Raw genomic sequence first — 19,679 nt, 5'->3', positions numbered from 1 at the left:
CTAAAAAAACAACAAAGAGGCCACCGGACTCCTTGTTGTTTTTGTGGATACAGACTAACACGGCTACCCCCTGATTTTTTAACCTAATGAGCTTGCAGTCTAAATAAGAGGAATGCGGTTTCCCTTTCTTCAGATGACCCCTTCATCTAATAGGCTTTATGGAACAGAGTCGGAATGGTATCTGTCTGAGGGCCCATAATAAACAACAACAGCCACCTTGATGCTTGTTCTGTGACAATCCCTGTCACATATGCTCTTTGCATGAATGGCATTTAGCCACTGACTCATGTTTGGGGTGAGGTGGATCCACACACCCTGGTGGAACTGTGGGGAAGACTGTTATAGGAGGCACAATCCCTCCCTAATCCCATTTCTGCTTTCTTTCTCCACCTGGACTCCATCTTTCCAAGGCTCCCCAGGCATGCAGGGTGCAACCTGCTCTCCGAGGTGCATCTGACCAACTTCTCAGGCCAGTGAGGAGGGGACATGGGCTCACGGCCTCTCTTCCTCCTCCTCCCTGCCCTTCTACGCCCCTCCTCCCAGAGGTGCATGGAGGAAGCTGTCCTTATGTTTCCCTAAGCACAGGAATGTTAATTACCTTTGTCCCCTACCAGCCATAGACAGATGAATTAATGACTACGTGTAGGGAATGCAATGGAGAGAGCAAATCTATTGAAGGGCCCCTACCCCATGTACCTGGGCAGGGGCTTGAGACAGTCTGATCCTTTATGTATAGATCTAATTATTAATCCCTGTTATTTATGTACATTATGGTAGCAGCCCAGATGTGCTAGGTGCTGTTCAGACATACAGGAAGACACACGTTAGTATAAATTCTGCATAACTGAACTAGAAAAGAGGGTCATTCCCCCTGCTACACCAGTGGCCACATATTCAAATACCCTCACAACATGTATGCATTGCACTCCTAATCCCTGTCAAACAGGTAATTGCAAATGCACAGTCTACTGTAAAAGGGAAGGACAGTTTTATGGCTAAAGCCCAGGACTGGCTATTGGGAGATTCAGGTTTTTTGCTTGCCTTTGCCACAGATGTCCTATGTGACCTTGGGCTAATCATTTAGGCCTGATTCATCAAAGTACTTAAGCACATGCATAATTTTACACTCATGAAAAAGCCCATTGCTGTCAATGGGTTTAGGCATGTATTTAAATTGCCCATGTATTTAACCCCCTTCCTGACTTTGGCCTTAACCTCTCTGTGCATCAGTTTCCCCCTCTTTGCAATGAGGATAATGATAATTTATCTATCACAGATTCACTCCTCTAACCCAGAGCCAACAGGCCTATGGGCCTCCTACCTCCAAAATGACCTTGAGCCGATGTGCAGGTCAGTTTTGTGGTGTGCAGGGGGTGTATGTGGCTCTTCTGTGTGGCTCACATGGTGATGAGGACTCTGCATCAAACCCTGGCACCAGGGGTGAGTTTCACCTCTAATCCACACAAAAAGAGGTGAAATGTATTGAATATTAATTATTCACCCAGTTCCAATCCCCACAGAACAGCACCTCAGGAGACTTTGTGAATGAGAAATCCATGCCCCTCAGACATGGGAGGTGTAACGCCTGCCAGGGAACTTCAGTAACATGTAGAAGCATAAATAAAATATCATTCATTACCCTAAAAGTTATATGCCTCCTTCCTTGGTTTTTATTTCCATTTCCCTCTGTTTTTCTTTCCCTTCTTTATTTTTCTCTTTCCATCTCACTCTTTCATTCTACCCCCCTCTGTGCTTCTCTCTCTTTTCCTTTCCACTTTTCTGTTTAGTCGTCTTGTCCATTTTATTAATTTTTTCTTCTTTCTGTGTCTTGTATTTTCTCTTCCTTTAAAAATACTCTCTCCTTCCCCCTACCCATTGTTTATACACAGTATTTCCTCTCCCGATTTTGTTTCTTTCCCTTTCACTGAAACCCAGTTCTTTGTTGTTATTCCTCTCCTTCCCCTCATACATGGCCTCTTTGTTCTCTCACTTTCTTCGGTCCTCACATCCTGTTGTCTGGTCCTTCCTTGCTCTCCTCACGTTCCAGTGGCTCTTCTCCAACTTTCCTCCTCAGAGGAAGTTCATTATCTTTTTCCTCTCCTTATGGCCCCTCATATCTTTATTTTCTTACCCCTCCTCTCTCTCTTTCCCTTTTCAGGCCCCTGCTCCCAATCACTAAGACATTAAAGGAAGGGGACAGAATGCCCTTTTTGTTGCAGTTGGGTGGGTGAGCCAGTTAGCCAATACCTCTTTTAGCTCAGTGTCCTCTAGCTTGCTGTCTCCTGCACAGCAGAAAGGATGAAACAACGGCTGATGAGAGAAATCAGCCTGATGCCTATCCTGGCCGCCTCAAGTCCAGTGCAGAAAGAAATCACAGCATTTGAGCCTTTTAACAACCAGAACAGCCTAGTTAAAGTCTTTGGGTAGCCTGCACTCAGGAGGCTCATGGTATCTGGATGCTCTATTCCTGAATCTCATGGATAATCCAGCCCTGAGCTAACACTCCCTCTACGCTGTAAATCTGTGGCACTGCACCTCAGGGGAACCTGGTTACAACAAAAATATGGTTCCTGGTTATCATGTGTGGATTGGACCTTAACTGTGTTTTATAACTGGTCAAACCTTGGACCACAGCTGAAATCCAATCTAAATTACAAATTGGAACAATATTTGTAACTGGGCTGGAGACAGCCTGGTTGCAGCCAGGTTTCCTGACATGGCTGCATTAGTGTAGAAAGGTCCTTAATCTGATCCTCCCAGGTGTGCTAGAGTCCTTGATATGACAGAGGGGCTCAAATCTTCTGGTGTTTGATGCCTGTTCAACAGCCTATGATAGATAGATATTTCTAAAGATGACAAGAATGCAGCAATACAAAAGAATGATAGATTTCAAAAATTAAGAAACTTCATGAGAATGGTGCAATGGGAAGGTGTAAAAAATCCAGTAGCATGAGCAAAGGCTGGAGCATCCTAAAATATGTCATAACCAAGACACAACAGATTGTGCTCTCTCTGAAAAAGAAGAATGCAAGGAAAAAGAAGCAGCCAATGTGGCTTAGCGAAAGACACTCCAAAGATCTGAGTGTAAAAAAGGGAATTGCACTGAAATGGAGTAGTCAGGAGGGAACCAAAACAGATGAGTCAGTTTGCAGGCGTGAAAGGAAATATAAGAGCATCAAATGTATGATTAATGCTAAGTGAAGGGCTTAAAGGGGGAATAAAGATGTCCAAATATACCCAGAGAAAAAGAAATACTAGAGAGAAAGTAGATCTATTAATAAATGCGGAAGCATGCATCAATTAGGGCTGAGAATGGGAGGGTTTCCTAGTGAATTGAGGGATGGACTGGTAGCCAGGACTCCCTTGTGTGGAGAAAGTCACAATCCTTCCTGGAACTGCCTGGGGAGTGTACATCCTGCACTGAATGCAAAACTCATTTACTGTAATGCATTCAGTTCTGGACACCTCTATACCAAAAAAATGTGTCAATAAAGGGAGGGAACTCAGAGAAGAGCAGCAATGGGGCTGACTTAATGATCTTACAAAGAAAAAATTAGAAGATCTAAATACGCCTGGCTTGGCTGTATGAGGATTTATGGGGGATATGAGAGTCACCTACCTGTAACCATCAAGGAGAGAGAAGTTTTGGCTGCTACACTGGACAGCAAGGGAAATGGACTATGTGATCTTTTACATCTCTAATATTTATGATTCCTTGAGATAAATCGCCAGTATTCCCCTTCTTCACATAGGCCAAGATTCAGCAAGGTACTTAAACATATGCCTAGCTTTATTCATGGCAATAGTTCCATTGAAGTACCCTCTGAATTAGGGCCAGGAAGAGAGTGGTAGTAGAAAATCAGTTTTCTAGGATCCTATTTCTGACTCAACAAATGATTCTGGGAGGGTATAATGAACATTTTCCAAGAAGACAAGCACAGTACGAAAGGCTGAGCAATTAAAGAAACCATTTCCCAATGGCTCTGGACAGTTACAGGATTCACTGGGGAAAATTCATCCCTATATTCATTTCCTGAAACGCTAATGAAGCCAACAAAGTTAAAGCAGAGATTAATTTGACTCTTCATCCTTTTTCCTCTACCTGCATGAGTTATAAAACGTGTTCTTTTCAAGAAACAGGGAGAGAAGACAGCTCCAGTAAATGAACCCTTCCTCTCTGAAAAGGAGAGTACTCCTGTTCTTGAGAGGCCAGTCTTAATGTTGAAACACCAAAACAACAAACAGTCCACCAGTACCATTGTTTAGCAGTGATGGTATCTTCTGGCATAAGGTTATGAAACAAGTAGGAGCTTCATCAATGAGGGTGACGTGCAGCTGATGCACGCCATGACTGTGGCTTAGGACACGAGTGTAGGGGAACATATGGATGTATGGATTTTTACTTCTCCAAGGGACAAGATTTCTAATGAGTGGCAGATTTGTTTGGTTCTTTACCAGACATTTTATTCATACAATTCTACTGTAGACTAGAGACAGGTTAAGCTGGAAAGTTTGTTTCCAGAGTCCCATTTTCCCAAAGTTCATGTATATGTGCATGTTTGCATTCAGGCTTCAGTTTTGCTGATTATAGAGCCAATGATCCATCTCTGAGTTTCTACCTGGAGCTGAACTCCCACAAAGCTTGGGGGTGTTTGCATTTGGGGATCTGACTCAAGCCCATCTCAGTTCTGGATTTCTCTAGTTAAAGACACCTTTGGGGCTACTGATCATGGCTAAAGTCATTGGTGGCATAAGTGGGAAAAAGTCCACTGAAGTTACTACTAGCCTCTTCACAGAAGACAATGTGACCTAGTGGAGAGAGCACTGGACTAGGATTCAGGAGACCCACATTCAATTCCTTGCTCTGCTGGATGACCTTGAGCCAGTCACTTTGCCTCTCTGGGCCTCAGTTGCTCCATCTGTAAAACGTGGACCACGATACTGATCTCCTTTGTAAAGCACTTTGAGATCTACTGATGTAAAGGGCTATAGAACTAGTTTATGTCCCTGACTGCACTAGCAGTTAAATTGTTCCCTTGTGTTTAATGCCATGTCTGCCTAGGCAGATTATGGGTGTGTTGTGGGCAGGAGGCACAAATGTGTGTGTAAAAATTTTAGACTGTACTCTGAGCTCTAAAGAGAAAACCCTAGAAGCACCATCACAAAAAGCTCACTAGAGTGGCTGGAGCTTTTTATAAATTAGAAACACAAACCCCAGAGCCCCTCTGTTCCCCAAGCCTCAAGAACATCTCTTTAAACTGCCTGCCAGTTAGGAGGAACTACTCTTGAATCAGTTCATGGCACTTGGCCAAGACAAACACTCAAGGTCCATTTGGGAGTCGTACTTCAGAGCAGCAGGTTAATACTCTGCACGGAGATGCAAGGAGCGTAGTGGATGTGTTCCTTATCAGCAGCCCTAATCATCCCAAATCTCTCTCTGATTATTAGCAAATCCTTTACTTCTCATTCCCTCTTTATGCCTGGAGTAGGTTAGATACTGATGGGCTGCTTGCCTTACACTGATAAAACCTGAGAGATCTGTGCCTCTCTTCCAGAAAAACATTGCGGGCCTAAAGACATGGGCTTGAGACAGTATTGCTCCTACTAAGTGGTGTCAGCTGAAAGACTGCACTATCCCCACGGCTGGGCATAAATGACAGAGACTGCCCTGCCCTCACAGAGGCTAACTAAAGAGATAGCACTGCTCACAGAAGGACGAAGTACAGATTCGCTGCAAAAGCCAAGCATTCCCAGCGCCAGGGCTGTGTTTAGTTATCATAGAATCATAGAATCTCAGGGTTGGAAGGGACCTCAGGAGGTCATCTAGTCCAACCCCCTGCTCAAAGCAGGACCAAACCCAACTAAATCATCCCAGCCAGGGCTTTGTCAAGCCTGACCTTAAAAACCTCTAAGGAAGGAGATTCCACCACCTCCCTAGGTAACTCATTCCAGTGCTTCACCACCCTACTAGTGAAAAAGTTTTTCCTAATATCCAACCTAAACCTCCCCCACTGCAACTTGAGACCATTACTCCTTGTTCTGTCAAACCTCTTGTTATGAAACCTCTTGTTTTTCTACCACCTTCAAATACTGTTTACAGAGCATGGAATAGTACTAAGAGGAGGACCCAGAGCCTGGACTAAACATAGTTCTCCATCCCAGAGAATAGCCTCTTGATTACTAAATCATTACTCTAATGCAAGAAGTAGCTCCAGCACTGGATTATACAAGTAAATTTCCTACGCCAGGGTGAGTCTGTGCTCACAATTAGTGCTTACGGAACTGACTCCTTCTTGGGTTTTTTCCTTTCCATTATGCTATCATGAGAGCTGAATAAGCAGGGCACATTGCCTCAAAAAAACAGGGGCCAAGAGATAAATAATGCTAGAGGTCTGCGGACATGGTGAAAAATACATACAGGAATCAGAAAGAGCCACACGTCTTTCATTATTACTCACAGACATGCCAGCAAAAAACAGTTGTGATAGGAGTATCTGTAAACTCCCCTCAGCCAGCGCTACTACCCCTTTGTCTATGGTACTCATGCAGGGAGAGACTGGGGATGCATTAGCTCTATACTTCTACATGGCCACCACTTCTGTGCACTCCCTACAGTGACTCCTGCAGGGAGAAGCTGGGACCACAGCGATCGTAAGCTCTCTGGTGGCCACAGCACTTATCTCATTCTCTTCAGTTATTCTTTCGTGAAAAGGCATGAGCAGCTGTGTGCTCCACACAGTAACTGCTCCTTCAACAGTTCCTGCTGGGACCCGTCCTGGGAGATACTGAGATTAGCTGTAACTACTGGGAGATGCTGGGACCTGTCCTTTCCAACTATCCTTTAGGGAGTGGCTGGAAGAGGCGTAGGTATGTAACAATGTCCCAACATCCAGCAGTAGTTACATTACCTATATGGTGCCTCTTGCTGGGTTCAGAAATACCAGCAGCTGTAGAAAGCGGAGTGCTCCCTAGAGCAAACGCCCTAGCTTTAGTTCTGTGACAGGACTGCTGCTGCTTCTCTCACACTCATTTCTCCTGCATTGTCCTCTCCTAAAAGCCTTTCCTGTTGTTGCTCAGCTGAGAGCATGATACCTTCAGGTCCCCATCTATGTCTCCTGCTCCTCTGCAGTCAGTCATAAAGGAGTAACTGTTCTATCGCTTTTAGAAACTCCTCAGCCTGAAAAGACTGGGCTTTAGACATAACATCAAAACAGCTTAATCAAAGATTGGTTTGGGCTTTACTGCTCTGGAAATGGCAGCCAATTCCATCTACAACAGAGACCCCCTAAGTATTTAAGCTAGTCATTCATACCTGGTAAAACTTAATGCGCTTAAAATCCCCTCTTTAGCTTCTGCTGGGGAACTTGGGATGTTTCAGTGGGAGAGGAGGGTGACTGTATCTTAAAGCTCTTCATCTCTCAGATTGTTCAGATAACCCCCTTAGGGATAACAACCCATTTGCAGGCCATTTTTTATACCATTCATGAGAGTCAGTGCCCAGCCCCTGCCTAAGTGAGGGCTGCACCACCATCTTTCTCAGAGCTGGAAGTCTGTGCCTAATTTACATAGATAAAATAGAGCAGCATGTTATAGCTGTACCACGTGGCCCATAGAGATAGTGACTACAGATCCCATCACGCAGTGGTCCACCTTGATCCAAGAGGCCTTCTAGAAGTAGGTGGCGTCCTTCTTTGGCGGGCAGTTTGAATCAAGATGGAACAGTGCATGATGGCACTTCTACAGGCTTGCAGGTCACACCTTTGTGATAAAAAGGAGGGCAACTGGGAGTTATGTTGCAGAATACATTTGATGTTCTAAGATTTGCAGAATCACTGCACTTGTACAGAATATAAATCAGCATTAATATGCTGCTCAAGACAGGCTTTTAGCTGTATTAGCAATTTCCATAGGTTCATTCTCCCCACTGTGATTTTTTGGGGGCAAATGCCCTGTTTTACTGTTTTTTCCCCTCTGAAGATATTGGTTCATAAATTTCAAGGTCAGAAGGAACCACTATGATTGTCCAGTTTGATGGCCTCTAAAATTAAATTAAGTTCTGGGGCTATTTTTGGCATTCAGGCATTTTTAGTTTCTATCTTTAATATGGTGTATTCCTGTGGCTGGCTGTTTTTTCAGCATGGGTGGGGGCAGGGTTATGGTTGATGCTGGGACCTTAACTGAGAATGTCCTGGCTTTCAAGACTCTTTATTAAAACCCTGTTGTTCTAGTCCATGTTAAAGAGTGTTAAAAAGATATGCCATATAGTCTCATCTTTAATTAGGTCACAGAGAAGTTTTTAGTTTAGAAATCTTCTCGGTTATTTTTAAACTCACGGTGATCAGAACCCATAGCAAAGCTTGAAGAGTGTAATGAAGCAGGATCTAAGCAGATGAATGCTACTAAATGCATGAGTTATGTTCCTACACATATAATATGCATATAAGGTTTTTAAAGAGTGTTGGACTTAGAAGAATTTCTATTGTAGCATATGTGGCAAAGTCACAAACTTGTAAGCCTACTAGAAGTTACAAGCTCTGCTGGTACAGCTGGTGATGCTTGTTATTTTCACAAGCACTACATTTGAGACCTCACAAAAGTACCAAGATTTCGAACATAACCCATGAAACTTGTGACCTTCATGAGTGCTACCTATAAGAGAATGATGGGAGAAGGGAGAGAGATTCTGGGCTGGCTGAGGGCAGAGACTGTGACTTTCCTCGATCCTCAACCTTTTAAAAGGCCTTATAGAAAAAGGTGGGAGAGGGGATACAGGTGCTGGGGTGGGAGGGAGAAGAACCAACTTAGAGATGATGCTGGAGAGAGATATTGGTTTGAGTGGAGTGTGAGCAGAAAGTTACTGCACTGCTGAGGGGAAGAAGGATGACAGGTTGGTGAAGGGTGGTGCTTTAACTTCCAATAGAATAGACAAGCTTGGTTGTTGGACATGGTGGAGACTGTCACCTTTGTTAATGCCATATTGAGACCTCATGAAATGTAGCTGAAGCTACGCTAAAAAGATGAAGGCCTCAGTTAATTTAAGAGCTGTGTTGGGTTAGCTGGAATAACTTGTAAATTACAACTTTCCTTCCGGTATAATTATGTTAGTGGCATGTGTAGCTCCTGTGAACGTAATAATCTCTGGAGACAGGAACTCATGGGGTTTCCAACACTGACAATAAATTATTAAATTCAAAACTAACATTATCCAAAGCAGCCCTGTGCTGTAATCCTCACAAAGCACTAGTGTACAGGCCAATTTGCCAGCCATTTTGAACTATGAGCAGACTGATAACTGACCTGTGAGTAGATCAATTAGAATATTTTTTCCAAAACCCAAAGAAAAATTTCCAAGTACCATAACTCAAAATGAATCATGTTTGATTAACTTCACTTTTCTTTAAAATCACTTGTGGCCTGGGGACTAATCAGGAGATGTTTCAAGCTATAAAATTTGTTTTGGGAAAGTTACAGAGAGCATTAGACCAGCGTTCAATATGGAAATCATGCTGTAGCCTTAACTGTAGAGTAACTACCATGCCTTCATAATAACGAAGGAGCAGAATCTTCCTCTCCTAAAAGGCACGGCTATTTTTAAATGTGTCTACTTTCTTCCTGAGAAAAGCTCTTCCAAACACAGGGTGAGACTCCAATCCAGAGAGTAACTGCCCAGTTCAGCTACTGGGTGGTGACTGTGGGGATGGGGTAGGGTTATTATATATTTTCTCCTCACTCCCACCACACACAGGAAGAGAAATTCCCAATCTACAACACCTACCTTGGGTTTGAAGGCGATTAGTTTCAGAATCATCTCGACAGTGAAGAGACCTGTGAAGAGCATGTTGAGGATATTCATGGCTTGTTTGAAGGGACAGCTCTGACCATAATGCTGAAAAACAAGCGTCCCAGAAGTATTATGAAGAATGGGCTGTTTGGATATACAAGGTTGCATCCCCCACTTAAAGAGGACTGCCCATATTTTTTCAGGTTTATGACTCCCCTCTCCTTAAATTCATTCACAGCAATAACTTTCCTTCATGGTCGAGCAAGACTGGATGTGGATCTCTTTAGGATTAGTTTGTGATTGTAACACAGGAATTGTCATACTAGACCAATCAAGCAGTCCATATGGTCTAGTAGTCTGTTCCTGACAATTGCCAATACCAGAAGCTTCACAGTAACTTTACAGAAATGGCATAATAGGCCATTATGAAAGAATCTGCTCAAACAGGAAGGTTCTTCTTAACTCTGGTTCCAGTTCAACAAGACACACGTGTACTTAAATGCTTTGCTGACTAGGGATGGATTTAAGGATATGTTCAAATGCTTTGCTAAATTGGGGCTCCACATGTTAATGGTTGGCTTATGCCATGAAGCATGAGGGTTTATATGCCTAATTTTTTAATTCCTATCTAATGTACTTATGGATCCAATAATTTTTTTAACCTTACTTACCTCTTTGTTCCAATGACACCTTATGAATTCCACAGGTAAATTATATGTTGGCTAAAAACAGTATTTTCTTTGATCAGTTTTAAATTTGTTGCATTTCAGTTTCATTAAATGTGCCCTTGTTCTTGTATTATGAGGAAGTGTAAATAGGAGCACCCAGTTTACCTTCTCAAGACCATTCATTATTGTGCATCCCTCTAGCATGTCCGCTCTTCATAGCAATCAGTCTCAATATCAACAATCTGTCCTCATATGGAAGTATTTCCATACACCTAATAATTTCTGTCATCTGTCTCTGGATATCTTCTTTTTTGAGATGGGGGTTAGCAGAACTGAACACGGTATTCCAGTAGAGGATGCATTATTAATTTACGTAAGGGCATAATTACATTTGCAATATTATTTCCTATCCCAGTCTTTCCTAACATCTTGTTTACTTTTTTGATTGCTGCTGCAGACTTCACAGAGGTTTCATTAAACTGTCCACAATGATGCCAAGTCTTGCTCCTGAGTAATTACAGTTAATTCAGAATCCAACAATCTACATGAGTAGTTCAAATTATTCTTTCCAATGTGCATTACCTTGCATTTGTCAACTATGAATTATATCTGAAATCATGTTGCCCATTCACTTAGCTTTATTAGGATCCTATGAAGTTACTCCCAGTCTTCTCTAGTCTTCAATAACCCACATAATGTGTCTACTGCAAAATTTTCCATCTCACTGTTCATCCTCTTGACCAGATCATTATAGGTGGGGCTAGTAGTGCTGCCCATTGCTAAGGTTGCCTGACATGTCCCATTATAAGACCATTTTCAGTTGCTTATAAGACTGGGCTAAACTTTAACCATTTGGGCTGAAACTTTCCATGCTGGATATCTGGCTCATGCTGAATTATTTGGAATTTTTTTAGCCCAAAACAGTTCAGCTCGTTTGAGACCAAGGCTAGAGAAAAATATGCTGTTCTACCCATTTAAAAAAACTCTGGTGACCTTTTCTTTGAAAAGCACTAGTATCTCTCCATGCTTTGGGGAAGGGACTTGCCATTTTTTCTGGGCGGGGTGTGTGTGTGTGTGTCTGTGTGTGGCTTTCATCAAAGATGTGCCTTTTGGCGTCTCTGTGAACATCTGCCCAAATTTGGCCAAGTTATAAGTCTTTGAAAAATAGCAGTTTGCACATGCTCAGTAGAGACTTGTTTACTTTTAGCAGCTAGAATGTCAAAGATTTCATCCTCAGTTAAGATGCTCCATCTCTTCGTCACCTAATGCTGACCAGACTGTTCATGCACAATCCAAACAGAGCAACTAAACATGCTCCAACTCAGGGCTGGGGAGGGCGGGGGAGTGAAGCTGGACTCTGGATACGTCTACACAGCAAAGAAAAACCCATGGCTGGCCTGTGCCAGCCGACTTGTGTTTGTGCTGTGGGGCTGCTTCATTGCTCTGTAGACTTCTGGAGCAAAGGACTGGAGCCTTAGCTTTGGGACCCTCTCATCCCACAGTGTCCTAGAGCCCAGGCGCCTGCCTGAGCTTGGAAATCTACAGAGCAATCAGGGCCAGCTCCAGGCACCAGCGAAGGAAGCAGGTGCTTGGGGCGGCCAATGGAAAGGGGTGGCATGTCCAGGTCTTCAGCCCCACAGCGGCGGCAGGCTGAGCCGCTCAGCCTGCTGCCGCGTGCCATCAAAAATTGGCTCGCGTGCCACGTTTGGCACGTGTGCCATAGGTTGCTGACCCCTGGTTTAGATGAAATTGCTATAGGGTGGGTGCAAAACTGGTTGAAAACTAGTACTCAAAGAGTAGTTATCAATAGTTCACTGTCAAACTGGGAGAGTGTATCTAGTGGGGTTCCACAGGGGTCAGTCCTGGGTCCGATACTAGTCAATATTTTCATTAACAACTTGGATAATGGAGTGGAGAGTATGTTTATAAAGTCTGCAGATGACATCAACATGGGAAGGGTTGCAAGTGCTTTGGAGGATGGGATTAGAATTCAAAATGAGCTTGAGAATTTGGAGAATTGATCTGAAATCAACAAGATGAAATTCAACAAAGACAAGTGCAAAGTACTTCACTTAGGAAGGAAAAAGCAAATGCACAACTATAAAATAGGGAATAACTGGGTAGGCAGTAGTATTTCTGAAAACAATATGGGGGTTATAGTGGATTATAAATTGAACGAGAATCAACAATATGATGCAGTTGCAGAAAAGGTTAATATCATTCTGGGATGTATTAACAGGAGTTAATACATGTAGGTAAGACATGGGAGGTAATTATCCCACTCTACTTGACACTGGTGAGGCCTCACCTGGAGTACTGTGTCTACTTTGGGGCACTACACTTTAGAACAGATGTGGACAAACTGGAGAGAGTCCAGAGGAGAGCAACAAAAATGATAGAAGGCTTAGAAAACCTGACCTAGGAGGAAAGGTGGAAAAACTGGGCATGTTTAGTCTTGAGAAAAGAAGACTGTGGGAGATCCTGATAACAATCTTCAAATGTGTTAAGGGCTGTTATAAAAAGGACTGTGATCAGTTGTTCTCCGTGTCCACTGAAAGTAGGACAAGTAGCAATGGGCTTAATCTGCAGCAAGGGAGATTTAGGTTAGATATGAGGAAAAACTCTCTCTCTGTTAGGGTAGTTAAGTTCTGGAATAGGCTTCCAAGCAGGATTGTGGAATCTCCATCACTGGAGATTTTGAAGAACAGGTTGGACAAACATCTGTTGGTGGATTGTCTAGGTTTACTTGGTCCTGCTTCAGCGCAGGGGGCTGGACTTGATGACCTTTCAAGGTCCCTTCCAGCCCTACAATTCTATGAAAACTAGTCTGCATCCACACTATGATGTGTAGCTACACGTGGCAGTGAAAGGCTACACATAGTTGTGCGTAGGCAGCAGGGAAAGGCTCTGCCAACACTGCTAAAAATAGCAACATAGATGTGGGAGGCACGGCTTGGGGGTGTCGAGAGCTGGGTAGGTATCCTAAGGTTCTGGCATGTCTTTACTCTATTCACCTAAGCAGTGCCTCACTGTCTACACTGCTATTTCTATCCAAGCTAGGGAGGTGTGTAATGTATGTACTCTATACACAACTATACAGACATAGCCACTGACAACTGACCGTTTATTCCTGGTCTCTTAGTTAGTTACTGATCCATGATAGTACTATACCTCTCACTATATCACTAATTAGTTTCCTTGTCTGGTATTGCTTCCAGAAGCTTTGCTTTTGAACACAGCAAGTCTCCAGGAAGGAAAGGAAGTAGTCCTAATAGGCTGCAGGTCTGCTCCAACACTTCGTCCTTTGAGACAAATTCTGCCCTTAATTGTATGTGCCTGACTCTCATTGCCATAAATACACATCCAAGGATAGAATTTGAACCTCCTGGCTGAGTTTTCAAATGCATCCTCTGCAAATATAAGCACCTAATTACCTGATCTGCATGAGCAAATGCAATTTTGCACACAATGTGGAGTTGACACAATGGGCAATAACTTTGTTGTGAAATCACTTTGTTGTGAAATGATGTAGAAGACTGGGATGAAACCCCTTTGAATATGCGGCCATCAATGTGGTATTTGGTGTGTTCTCATGGTGAACTCAAATGTCCTAGTCTTCATTCAGCAATGCAAGAACAGACCACAGACTAAAGACGATACTAGTAATTTTTTCCCTTCCATTCCCACCCCCCTCTTTCTTTTCTTCCCCAGATATTTGTCCTCTCTTTTCAATTGGGAAAAGGGTGAGATGCAAAGTTCAGATCTGGGTGTTGTCCCATCCTGGGGTATTTATATCTGCGGTGCTGGTTCAGGCCCACCTCTACTTTTCAGAGGCTTCTGTCTGTGGCTTGTGAATTCATTTGTTCTTTGGATTACCATTTAATTGAACTGTGACTTTGCTATGTTTTTTTAAAATTGAGGATAAACACAGAATTAAGTTATTGGTGCCCTCTTGGAAAGAGGAGGAGAGCCAGATTCATGGTTTCAGTGGTGTTTCACCAGGAATGAATCTGGCCCAATGTCTTTAACAAATAAAAAGAACAGGAGTACTTGTGGCACCTTAGAGGCTAACAAATTTATTTCAGCATTTGTTAGTCTCTAAGGCGCCACAAGTGGTCTTGTTCTTTTTGCGGATACAGACTAACGCGGCTGCTACTCTGAAACCTTTAACAAATAAGAGAGTCAGGGCTCTTCCTTCTCACCCCAGGGGACTTATAGGCTGGGGAGCAACTTAAAGCCCTGCCAGACTCCCACATTCTCCCAGCTGAAGGGCTGCCCACCCACACACCTATGGTGCTTTCTGATCTCTGACTTACCTGCATGGCCAGGCAGATGGTGTTCAGCAGGATGAGAACGAACATCAGGTACTCAAAATAGGTGGAGTTCACCACATACCACACTTTGTATTGGTACTGGTTCTTAGGGATGTACCTCCGCAGGGGGCGGGCCTTCAGGGCATACTCAACACATTGGCGCTATTAAAGAGACAGGAGAGATTAAAAAATAAGGTAGGTGGGTTGCCTCACGTGTAAAAAATTAATATATTTCAATGACAATTTTTTTTGGTATGGAATTTCTTTTAGATCACAATCTAAATAAATATATTCTAGTTATTGGATCCTCCGTCTGTACTTCCTGTGGGCCAAATTATGCCCACAATTACACTCATGCAACCTCAGTGAAGTCAGCTCTATCTATGGGCCTTTCAGAAGAAATTCTTGTACCTGCTTCTTGAATGATGACAAATAGAGAGAGCATAGTGCTGTACCCCTTTGATAGCCCTCATGTGTTCCACTCTGGCTGTACTTTAGCCCTTGTGCATTTCCTTTGGCTAGTATTTCATGCCTTTGGTTGCACTATGCAGCTGTAAGTTACCTGGTTCTTGTCCAGCTCACAGTTCTTGTATTCCTGCTCTCCTTGTTCCTGAAATGTGACAATGACGAAACCAACGAAGATGTTCATCATGAAGAAAGCAATGATGATGATATAGATAATGAAGAAAATGGAGATCTCCACCCTGTGGTTATAGATGGGTCCCACGTCCTCCATGTGAGAATCAATGGATTTGTACAGCAGCCTAAAGGTGAAGAGAAACCCAATGCAGACACTTAGAAAATTTCCAACATAATTGTCTCTCAACACCCCACTGGGCTATGTAAGTAAGATGGTGGGAGTCCAAGTTTGAGCTATTTTCTTCTAATTTTATTAATATTGAAAAAGGATTTAGTTTTATACAGGGACAAGACACACACTAAACCTCCTGATCTGACTCCCAAACTTTTGTGAAAGTTCAGATCTAGATCTTAATTTATCTGTTCAACTCTGCTGTGGGTTCAGGGCCATCTGTAGTTTAATCTTTTAAAAGATTAAAATAGAAGATGTGCCCCTTCATTTAACATAGTGCAGATAAAGAAGGAACAGTCCAATTTGTTGAGAGCTTGGTCCTAGTTTGATGCTGTTCACAGGCTTTCTGAAAGGAAGCATGATCTTGGCACTTTAAACTATTTGAAGTCATGCTGGCACCAACAAAAGAAAGGTCTTGAGCCTGGCTAGGACCGGGTAGGGCCGTGAGACAGCTCATGTCCAAGTCACCCTGATGGAATGGTACTGAGAGAGATGCCGGGCCCCCCTGGCACACACAGGATGGCACTGTGAGACATCTTGTGTCTCACCAGCATGGACGGGCCTGTGCTGTCGCATTTCACACCAGCCTGGCACTGGTGGGGTGGCCCCGTGAGAAAACTCACCATTCTCCATAACTATTGATAATGTGCCTCACATGCAGTTCACAGCACAGATAAAGTATGGCATGGCAGGGAGCTGTTATACACGTAGTATTCTACAATACCAATCATTTGGTACTGGGCATCTAACTGGAACAGTCAAAATGGGAACAATTGCTTTCACTTGGTTGAAAGAATAATAATGTTAATATTAATCAGTAGTAATCAAAATATTAATATTGCTTCTTCTACTACTCATCAGTATTTGCTGAGAGCTGACAGGGTGAAAGGGGCAATAGGCCTGGCACCAAGGAGCTTACAATCTTCATACACAGAAATACCAATGCTGCTATGACTTCTCCTCTGCATTTTTCTATCGCCTTCCTTTAAAGATATCAAAACACTTTACAAACACTAATTAAGCCTCATAACTCTGCTGAGTGGATGATAAGGGATATTATAGGAATCACTTCACCCACCTCTGAAACGCAGCCACCTCTGGGCTGGAGTGTGGCAGCTGTTAAACAACACTGCATGAAAATTTAGACGAGGGAAGATTAATGGTTAGATTTTGATTTTCCCTTAGAAATGAATGGGGAAGTTGCACTGCTCCCCATCAAAACCCTTTTGTCCCCCTGATCAGCTGTGCACTCACTCTGGCCAGCCCTCAAAGGTTGAAACAGTGAAGAGTGCCATCATGGCAGTCAAGACGTTGTCAAAGTTGAACTTGCTGTTCTCCCAATTGCGGGACTGGATCATTGGATGGGTGACCTCTCCATCTTTGTACCAAATATAATGCCCCCTGTTGTTGGACGGCAGAAGGAAAACAAGAGAGATTTTCAGTTCCCAGCTTAGACCCAGTTAGAGCGGAGCTGACAAATGCAGCTGCCTGGGAAAGGCCGGACTCACCTGCATTCTGCTTGTGTTTGCTTGGAGCTATCGCTGCAGCTATATAGTTTGCCCTAGGGAAGAATGTGAGAAGAGGAGTGAAGTCTCCCTTCATTATGGTTGATCAGTGTGGCAAGGAGACTGCACTTTCTCTTTGCTTAACTGACTATGTGCCTCCATGAAGAGCTGAGTAACAACTGGTGTCAGGAGGGTGGGGTATAAAAGGAGAAACCAAAGGGAGAGGACAGAAGGAATGTTCAGCGTTCATCTGGAGTCCCTTCAGTTGTACAAGACATGGATGTGGACATTCCCCGAGAAAAGCCCCACTGCTATTGATGTTATGCCACAAACTTCTGGGAGAGGGTGGCAAAGTGCTGCTCCTGGTTCTCATGACCTGAGGTTTCATGAGTCACATTTGCGACATGCCTGGTCTCGTGTCTTCAGAACTTGGCTAATGGGAGCCTGGGGGATTACTGCTTAACCCAGGACTCATATCTGACAGTAATGAGGATGGTTTCTGCTCCATGCAAAGCTCCATTTCCCCTTTCCCCTACACTTCTCCACACTACGTTTCTCCCCCCAGCCACCAGAGAAGATGATTCAGTGAGATGGATGAATGAATGGACCCAATGGTTTTACCTTGAACAACTGAACTCCAATGCAGGCAAACATGAACTGCAGCAAAGTGGTGACAATCACAATGTTTCCGATGGTTCTGATGGCTACAAATACGCACTGGACCACATGCTGCAAAGGAAAGATGGGACAAGAGTAACTGGAGGGACCATCCTGAGCTGCTGTCACTATTGGAGGAGCCCAAGGCTTCAGCAAAAATATAAGAATCCCAGGTTACAAGCTCCATAAAGTGGTGTCTCAGGAAAGGAAGAAAAAACTCCCTGGACTGTGAGCTGTAGTCTTGTGAGCAGGCAGAAAAGTGTAGAAAAGACCAGAACTCGGCTCAGAGAGCAGCAGGATCTTCATCTATATGAATACTCTTCCTGGTCAGGTGAAGGGACCTGACTGATAGAGAGAAGGCAAGAAGCACAGCCCACCTATCTGCAAACCAACCCAAAGCTAGTTCATTAGGCCCTCCAGCCTTGTCAGTGAGCCTTTAAACACTACTCAAGCGGTGTTAAAAGACTGATACTTCTTGACTGAAGTAACCTGGGTTTCCAGCCTTGAGAACTACTTGTGGGGATCAGGATTTCTCTAACCTTTAGTCCCTTGGCTCTGTTGATGGCCCTCAGTGGTCTGAGCACTCGCAGGACACGTAAGATCTTCACTACATTGATGGCACTGGACCTGGAAGAGAGTAGCAGTACATCAGCTTTTACAGTAACAATAGGAAGTGACCTACCTGAGGGGACAGTTCACCCACTCTTTCCCATTTGTAAATACTGAGAAATCCAAGGCCGCCCAACACTTCAGAGTCATCCCTTTGCTGCATGCCATGCCACTGAACACATCAAGGTGGCAACAGGGGTAGAACTCAATACCTTCTGCTTCAAAGGCATAGGCTACTACAATTTTGGCTAAATGAGAATCTACATTAGCTGTTGGCAGTATAGGGTTTATGACACAGATTATCATAGTGTGATTTAGTATACTAGAGGGCAGTTGTGCGCACGTGCACACACACATACACACACAAGCAAGTTCCTTACAAATCATTTGATTTGAACTCAGTCCTTGATGTGAATAAATATATAATTCAGAGACATCAAGAATGGTAGATACTCTACTCAGAATACATCTAGTTTTCTAAAATGTAATTTTAGCCATGTTTCAGAACTTTCTGTGAAAGGAAGGAGCTTTCAGGAGGCACTTCAGAAAGCACTGAGATAGGCTGGGAAGCTACCCTACTGAAATGTCAGGGTGGGCCCTGCCTCTTGATCAGAGTCCCAGGGTACATCCCACTAGTGTTAGCCATCTCCATTGTATTCACAAAATGATCAGAACAGAGGGAGGGCTCTCTCGAACAGGACAAGCTGCCAAATACACGACAGACGTGCGATGGAAAACAGTGCCAAGATGCAATCATCGTAAGACATTTTAAGATAAGGGCACAAAGAAGCACACTGCTGAAGTGCTAAAAGAAGAAAGGAGCACATCAGTTAATTCCTGGTGTCTCATGAATTTAAAGGTTCCTCGTCCAACCTTGGGCTCGACTTGGAAAGGTGCTGAGCATTTGGGTTCTGATTCAGCAAAATACTTAAGCATGTACTGAATTTTAAGCAGATGAATAGTCCTCTTGAATTCAGTGGGGCTACTCACATGCTTAACTTTAAGCATGTGGATGAGTACTTTGCTACATCTAGGGCAGAGGACTCAGTCAACACCATGCAGGAGTGAACCCCGATGAAGAATCCCTCCTGCAGTTGTAGGGTGTCAGGCCCCCGCCTACAGCTTTTGGGAACATTCTTCTTTTGCTAGCATATGAAGAGCCTGAACAAGCTCTTCAAGGGCTGGGGATAATGGCCAAAATGAGCATTGAACAGTTATTAAGAAGCTGATAGAAAACCCACTGAAGTCAAAGGGAATGTTTCTGTTGACTTCAGTGGGCTTTGGATCAGGCCCTAAGGAAGCTGTTATTCCCATAATAGGAACAAGGTAAAGTTG

General features: G+C 43.5%; 1 protein-coding gene across 1 annotated transcript in view; it reads right to left on the bottom strand.

Annotated features, from left to right (window-relative positions):
- CACNA1C (calcium voltage-gated channel subunit alpha1 C) overlaps nucleotides 1-19,679 on the bottom strand; it is a 636,517-nt gene that overhangs the window by 84,106 nt on the left and 532,732 nt on the right. Inside the window, exons 24-30 of the mRNA XM_044991489.1 lie at nucleotides 18,275-18,362; nucleotides 17,700-17,807; nucleotides 17,082-17,134; nucleotides 16,828-16,974; nucleotides 15,325-15,526; nucleotides 14,766-14,924; nucleotides 9,776-9,886 (exon numbers count right to left, since the gene is read on the bottom strand). Coding sequence (XP_044847424.1) covers nucleotides 9,776-9,886; nucleotides 14,766-14,924; nucleotides 15,325-15,526; nucleotides 16,828-16,974; nucleotides 17,082-17,134; nucleotides 17,700-17,807; nucleotides 18,275-18,362 — 868 coding nt within the window. The remainder of the gene's footprint in view (nucleotides 1-9,775; nucleotides 9,887-14,765; nucleotides 14,925-15,324; nucleotides 15,527-16,827; nucleotides 16,975-17,081; nucleotides 17,135-17,699; nucleotides 17,808-18,274; nucleotides 18,363-19,679) is intronic.

This window comes from Mauremys mutica, chromosome 1 (assembly GCF_020497125.1).
Source record: "Mauremys mutica isolate MM-2020 ecotype Southern chromosome 1, ASM2049712v1, whole genome shotgun sequence".
Classification (NCBI taxonomy): Eukaryota; Metazoa; Chordata; order Testudines; family Geoemydidae; genus Mauremys; species Mauremys mutica.
Note: the sequence above shows the minus strand (reverse complement) of the source record. Positions and strands in the feature narration are given on the sequence as shown.